Below are 8,073 nucleotides of genomic sequence, written 5' to 3'. Positions count from 1 at the left end.
GACATGATCCAGAATTGCCTTGTTTTTGAGTGTTTTCAGGTGGAGAACTGTTACTCAGTGCTGTGGTTTGCTGACCTTGTTCCTCTAGGGGTAGGAACAACATGTTTAGGGACTTTGGATCCCTTAGATTATGGACATTTCATGCTTCATGCTGTAAGGCACAAAAATGTCTATAACAGTCAGTCAATACCCAACCCGCATATATGTATTAAAACACTTAAAACAATTAACTTTCCTTAGTTATGGGCAGAGTTCACGGGTTTTACTTGTTGATTACCTCCTATTGCCCGTGGACCTACTGTTTCCCAACTAAAAAACTAATTGGGAGAAGTATAAATAGACTTCTATGGGAAGGCCTTAAGGGGTAGAAGAGATAGAGTTATTATACTGAGATTATCCCTGATTGATTCTGATGAATCCCTGTGCCTCATGCACTTCCCCAAGCTTCAAGAAGCCCTTGTTGCCTTGATTATAGATATTCTCCCTTTTGCTTGAGATATCATGGTGTTGGTGATGGAAGAAGATTGTTGAAGGTTGGGATAGGACGAATCCGGAGGACAGTTTCGCTTGGAGCCAGAAGAAGAAGACTCAGGTGAATCTTCTCCATGTTATTTATTACTTACTGCAATAAAATAAATGTTGTCTTGTTGCTGAAATTAACTATGTTTATGCATCAAATTATGTTTTAATTCATATGTGAATGATGTTTTGATGTATGATCAATCATTTGTTTATATGATATAAAGTCAATTTCGTGAATATGCTTTACTTCTATACTGCTATGTATGTTCGAATTGAATGATTTTTAGGTTTGAAGAACATCGGGAGTCGCAGAGGGTCTGAACCCTGCAGGGAACGAAGGAAATCTGGGTATGATCGCTCTTACGTAGTTTGATTATATGAGCATTTTGCCTGAGCTGTATGAGTGTTTCTTGTTGTAGTTTGCTTCTTCTCTATTGGGGTTCTAACCCAAAGCCCTAGGGTGCTTCCACCCAAAACAGTTTACGAAATACAAAGTCTATCACATTCCCCCATTATACATATTTTGGGGTATATGGAGAAGTCATACTGCTTGCATATTTGAAGATTCATTAGTTGACAAAACACTTATCTATAGGAAGGTCGTTGCATACTTCTCAGAAATAGGTATAGTTATTAAAAATGCAACTTCAAGAGTTATAAAATAGGGAGAGGTTTGGAACAAATTCCCAGTTGGATTCTTGATGGGGCAGCATGTAAAAATGTATGTGGATGTGGGGCATATATAGTCATTGAACCAAGCACTTATTATCACTTTTGTTGGTATAGTGGGGCAGGTTCTAATACCCGAGCAAATATTATTGTGCTATGGGGGGTTCTTTTCTATGCAAAATGGTTATCCATTTAGTCTATTGACATTTATGGAGACTTTGAAGTGGTTATCGATTGGTTGTAGAAGCAATCTTCACTTGAGCCATGCATGCTTGTTAACTGGATGATGCACATCAAAATTCTGATGGGTAGTTTTTAAAGGCTGACCTGTTCACACATATATAGAGAACAAAACGTTGTTGCATATGCTTTAGCCAAAGAGGGATGCAACAAACAAACTAGATAAATCTATTTTTCTGTGGTCTACAAAGCTACACTTCAAAGATCCAGAAAAATAGACATCTTATAGTCACTTATTTGCTATATGGTTCATATGCAATCACCAACGAGCATATGTTAGTGTTAATGTGATGTAGGATATATTTTTATATCTACATGCAAGAACTTTTTGTCTCAGTTTTATATATTTGGTTTTGTGTAAGCGAGGACAAGAATATGTTCATAACAAGTCTGAAATATGAAGTTTTTCCTCAGCCATATGAATGGTGGACATACATCCATATGTTCAACATAGATATTATTTTACTTAGCTATTTCCAGATATGAAATAGATTCATGACACATTTTGCTAATGTAAACATTTTTTTATTTAATAGAAAGTATATATGGAATAGATTCATGACACAACATTTTGCAAATGTAAACATTTTTTATTTAATAGAAAAAATACTAGTTTTTTCTTTTTGAAAAAAATTCATGAAAACAATTATTAAAAATGATTTGCCTAATTTATTATCTTAACAAATAAGTAAATATTTATATTAAAAAAATACATTCATATTATTGTAACCAAATATATTTCTACCATCACCTAGATTAATATTGTACAACCAATAAAAGTAAAATAAATATATATCCTATACAATATTAATAATAAATATAATTATATTTATATTATATACATTAATATATATAATATTGTTAAAAACTCTTAACAAAGTTTAGATAATCTTCGGCAAAATCACATAACCAATCTTTTGTCATAGAAAGTATATATGGAATAGATTCACATAACCAATATAACCAATCTTTTGTCATGAATATATTTCCAGATATGAAATAGATTCATGACACATTTTGCTAATGTAAACATTTTTTTATTATAATATTGTTAAAAACTCTTAACAAAGTTTAGATAATCTTCGGCAAAATCACATAACCAATCTTTTGTCATAGAAAGTATATATGGAATAGATTCACATAACCAATATAACCAATCTTTTGTCATGAATATATTTCCAGATATGAAATAGATTCATGACACATTTTGCTAATGTAAACATTTTTTTATTTAATAGAAAGTATATATGGAATAGATTCATGACACAACATTTTGCAAATGTAAACATTTTTTATTTAATAGAAAAAATACTGGTTTTTTCTTTTTGAAAAAAATTCATGAAAACAATTATTAAAAATGATTTGCATAATTTATTATCTTAACAAATAAGTAAATATTTATATTAAAAAAATACATTCATATTATTGTAACCAAATATATTTCTACCATCACCTAGATTAATATTGTACAACCAATAAAAGTAAAATAAATATATATCCTATACAATATTAATAATAAATATAATTATATTTATATTATATACATTAATATATATAATATTGTTAAAAACTCTTAACGAAGTTTAAATAATCTTCGGCAAAATCACATAAGATTATCTAAACAATGTTATGGATCACAGAAGTCTAAATTCCTTAACTCTTAACAAAATTAAATTAATAAATAATAATAAATATAATTATATTTATATTATATAAATTAATATATATAAATATTGTTAAAAACTCTAAGCAAAATTACAAATTTCAAATTAATAAATAAATAAACAACTTTTAATTTTTTAGATTTTTTTTGTTTTTTTAATTTTTATTAGTTTAATTCTATAAAAACATTTCAATTTTTTTTAAGTAATATAAAAATAAAATTTTAATGTTTCATTTAAAAAATAATGATTTTTGGTTAATAAATAAATCAATATTTAAAATCAAAATAAGCAATAGAAAGTAAACGATAAATCAAAGATCAAGATAAATCGATTAATGCCCGGAAGCGACTCATAAGACTCATAAAGAGGTAGTTGTAAATTAACAGTACTGGAGGATCGGTAGGGAGATGATCGTCTCTACTAGAGCTAGTGGTAAATGAACAGTAATGGAGGTAATGGAGGATTGCTGGGGACATCATCCTCTATTTTCCCAAGAAAGCAAATTGGCAATTTTAGGGTTGAGATCCGGAAGGATACAAAATTAATAAGAGGTAGTGGTAAATGAACAGTAATGGAGGATTGCCGGGGAGATGAAAATCAGAAGCAGCGGCGGAGAGAGAAGTGCAGAGGAGGGTGTGAGCGACCCGCTAGTGTATGTCTCTGCAATGTATTGCCATCCGAAGCTCTCCAGACTTCAACCCACATTATCATATTGCAGCACCCACACGAAGTTCGTCACAAACTGTCAACGGTCCCTCTTCTCCAAAAATGTCTCCGCAATTCCCAAGTTATAGTCGGCCGTCGTCTGCATATCGGTTCCTCGCCAATCCTCGATGCTATTTCCAGCCAATCTGGTGCAGAGAACTCCAAGTGCTGGCAGGTACTGTTGCTGTTCCCTGGCGAAGAAGCATTGGATTTAGAGACATGGGTTTCCGATCGAGCACAATCAGGTATGCCCGATCATCCTCAGAATGAGAATGAAAATGGTGGGATATTGGTACTGTTGATAGTTATTGATGGGACATGGCAGCATGCGAAGGAAATGGTTAAGGCAAGCATGGCTTTCCTTAGCAGTATCAATGCCTTCCAAGTTTGTCTACCATATGACCGGAATACACAGGGGCATAACATGTGGAATTCCGATCTAATTCTGAGAAAAGAGCCATTTGGGGGTTGTGTGAGCACAATGGAGGCTGTTGCACATTCCTTAAGAGTTCTGGAACCCACACCCTTTGCTGTTGAGATTGAGCAGAGACTTCTATCCGTGTTGCGTGCTATGGTTGCGTTCCAATCCCATAATTTGAAGCCTATGAATCCTCGCCCTAGACTGCACAAGAAAGGTCACTGACCCACGGCTACATCAAACAAAACACAAGTATGCATGTGTATTCTGTAGCATTGCAGGTCACATCTCAGTCAGAGTTTGTCGTTGGTGCCAGTCAGTATCAATGCTGGAACAGGAAATTCGTTCGGCCACCTACAACATCAACTGCATTGCTTTTTTCTATGGAATGCATAAGGTTTCGGGCTTGTGTGAGGGCAATTCCTTCCTTTCTCAAGTCACCTGTTGTTGTAACTCTTTTTTGACTTTGTTACTGACAATTCAAATCGAACCCCCTGATTATTAAAAATGTGTGTTATTGCAATTTATATATATGAGGACGTTTCTACCTTTATAGTTAAGCATTCTGGATACCATGTATAACCCTAACTCATCTTCTGAGCAGTCATGTTGTTGCATAGAGTCAGAGAATAGGTTTCCTTCACAATGAGATTTCATCATACGAGGCATATTTATGTGATTTCTGTGCTGTAGCTTTTTCCTTTGGTGAATTTTGCAACTCCATGTCTAGGCATGTTAGGGATACAAGGTACCTTATCATTCGTTCTCCTTTGGCAAATGCAGCTTGTCTTTTGATCTCAGAAAAATCAGGTTCTTGTTGTTGCGTGTCTGACATATTGTAGTTGACAAACATCACCTACCCTGTGCCAAAGGCAGATTGCAGGATGAATTGGATCTGAGTCTTGATTTCATTGCAAAGATCCATTATTTAAGCTCAATTTTATGTTGTTCATAGGGGATTAGGCCATGTTTAGTTTTGATATTCTAGTTGGAAGGAGGTATTGCAGGTATCTCGTAAGATTAAGTTCACATATGCACACCTAGGTCACATGGATAACAGAATAGTCTTAGTATTCTTATTATTGCTTGTAGCCTTTAGAATAAGCCAGTGTTTTCCTTGGCTTCTTACTGTTCAATAAAGCTAGGCAAGGATTGATACAAAATCAAATTCATATACTCGTTATTTCATTATGTTGTTGTCTCAAGAGTTTGCGAATTTAACAACTATCTTAGCTTTCATTTGTTATTTTTGGATCGGGAATTAAAAGGTTTCTTTTGGGAAATGCCTACAAACAAGGTTCGTTCTTAGATTTTTGCTCGATATTCTTCCTTTTCTTCTTTGCTTTGTATGCAACTATCCTATGTTGAGGATGCTATGTCATGATCATGTATGATCACTCTTGTTGATAACTAAGTATTTTCTGCCGAAGTTCCTGTTTCATTGCAGCATAGAATATAGAAGTTTATTTTTTCTGGATGTTCTTCTAGCTTCAGTTTATGTGGAAAAGCGATTAAAAATGTTAAATCTTAGCCTTAGCCCTGCCTGTAGGTAAGAGTTTTAGCCTTTTAGGACCTTGCAGTAATTTCATGTATTTTCTCCAAAAGTAAGCAAGTTCAGATTTGAGTTTGCAATAGTATTATGAGACCTTGATTCCAAGACTGTGGCTTAATAAAAACATCATTGTGTTGGTAATGTCAACCAAGCAAAGTTCCAAAGCTTTTAGAAGCTTTGAAAATTTTATATGCTGAGCTTAGACAGACTGGCAGACGTCAGATTGTTACCAGGTAGACTTTGAGAAATTTATCAGCAGTTTTAGCCTTTTAGGGTTATCACCTTTGCAAACTGTTGTTTAGCTGATTATTGAGTTAGTTGTTAGTCTGGCAAATTTTAGGGTTTTCTTATCAGTCTTTTGGGGCAGAATGCTAGGCTGTTTCTTGTGTACATTATGACACCCGCAAAAGCATTTCTTGGACAACTTTAAGTCTTCTCTCTGGTCAGTTTTGTGGAATTCTCTCAAAGGGTTTTAAGGGGATGGATTTCTTCATTTATTGATTAACACAAATGAATAAATCAACACCCGAAGCATACTGTGGATCTGGTGTATGTCTTTTATTGCATAGTTGTGGACTCCAAACAGATGCTCCATGCTAAAGGTTTTCAAGTTTCACACTCTGCCAGGAATCAGGTCGTTGAGATGGAAAAGTTAGTATTTCTGTTTCCATTTTTTCATGTATGTCAATGTGCTTTCACTATAATTAAGGTTTCGGTTTTCATGAATTTACATAAATGAGGGTGTTACTCTTCTTGATATATATATGTGCAGCCACCACACGCTAAAGCCATAACTGGTCATACTTTGCCATGCAGGGCATAAAAAAATAAGAGTTTTCTAAGACCATATCTCCAAAGGCTGACAAACATCAATTGGAAAAGTAAGCAGGCCAGCTGGCTGGAATGATGTCACATCAAAGTTCAAACAGCTGCTGGTATCGTGCCTCTATCAGGAGGGGGGGTCTTTATCATTAGGGGTTGCTCCCCATCCATCAACTGGCAAAGATTGACAAACATAAATTGACAGAGCAGGTCAGTAGGTCAGCTGGCCAAAGCGACATTGTATCAAATAGCTACTGGTAGCATGCTTATGTCAGGAGGGGGTCTTTGCCCTTAGGAGTGTGCCCCTCCATCAACTATGGGCTTAGGATCAGCCACAATGTGTTCCCATCCGTCCTTGCCCTGTTTGGGCTCTTCAGGTCGCTCTGGTTCAGAGATATTGATGGTATGTTTGAAAACTTGTCAAACTGGGGAACCTTCAGGACCAGGGGCAGAGGCCAGCTCCTTCACCTTTCCAGGTGTTAACAAACAACTTGGCTTGCTTTGTGTTGAGGCTCACCAGAAGCTCTAGAGTGGGCCTAATGAGACAACAAGTGATCATCAAAGGTACTCCGCTTATTGGACATGGTGCCCTCGTCTAATAGTCCATTTACCTGTGCATATGTGTGAGGAGGGGATATTTGAACCCAGATTTTTATTTTTTTATTTGTTCTAACTATTTTAAGCTTTCTGTTATGAGCTTATGGCCAACCCTTTAATCATGGATTTCAAGGAAATAATTTGTTTTTATCTTATTTTCTCTTCCAAAGGAATTATAATGCCCTTTCTTTTATTGATCCTACTGTAACCACTCTATTTGAACAACCAAACACTCGTATAAACAATGGAGTCCTGTAATAATAAATTATGTTAGAATAGTTTTCAATATCACCTGAACTGCTTCTTCTCGGAAAATATTCTTTTTCTAGATTTCCCCTTTCGTGAACTAAATTTGACCATAGGTCTTATTATGATATTCTCTTTTGTTTGAGAACATGGATGCAATATGTTGAACAAATATCTGAAGGTGATAATTCTTTGAGGGATAGTTTAAATTATTTCCACAGTTTGATCTACGCGTCTTAAAAATTTGAGTCTGTTTTAATTGTTTACTTGATTCTTCTACCATTATAGTGATTAGACCATTGGGGGTATACTACTTTTGAGACTGTAATACTCTGATTTTGACCTCTGGAATGTATCGTATCAAGTTATGTATAAATTGTAAATGCATGGTTATAATGATAGGAATCAAATCATGTGAATTTAAATAAATGACCCCTGGTGTAAATGATGTGAAAATGTTGGTACGTATCTCTAATGCGGGGCTCATTCCAAGGCTCGTCTAGTGAATGGATGGGCAAGTAGATGATGTACACGCACTTCTGTGGATTGTATGGCGGCTTGCGATGTTGAACTCAAGCTCTATAAATATTAATCCATTGACTTTAAAATTATTCATTGAATGCATGTAAGAGTTTGGT

The 8,073-nt window shown here is 34.8% G+C and overlaps 1 protein-coding gene across 1 annotated transcript; it reads left to right on the top strand.

Annotated features, from left to right (window-relative positions):
- Positions 1–3,472: 3,472 nt before the first annotated feature.
- LOC149223289 (DTW domain-containing protein) lies at positions 3,473–4,726 on the top strand. Its single transcript, XM_089385789.1, has one exon. It carries the CDS (start codon positions 3,667–3,669, stop codon positions 4,441–4,443), a length of 777 nt encoding a protein of 258 aa, XP_089241915.1. The 5' UTR covers positions 3,473–3,666; the 3' UTR covers positions 4,444–4,726.
- Positions 4,727–8,073: the final 3,347 nt, after the last annotated feature.

This window comes from Pinus tabuliformis, chromosome Q (assembly GCF_031772625.1).
Source record: "Pinus tabuliformis cultivar Carrire ecotype Pingquan chromosome Q, CPIR1, whole genome shotgun sequence".
Classification (NCBI taxonomy): domain Eukaryota; kingdom Viridiplantae; phylum Streptophyta; class Pinopsida; order Pinales; family Pinaceae; genus Pinus; species Pinus tabuliformis.
This window is presented reverse-complemented; position numbering and strand designations above follow the sequence as displayed.

Coding starts and splice junctions, on each gene's coding strand:
- LOC149223289 (XM_089385789.1), top strand. CDS start 3,667: ATGGAGGATTGCCGGGGAGATGAAAATCAGAAGCAGCGGCGGAGAGAG.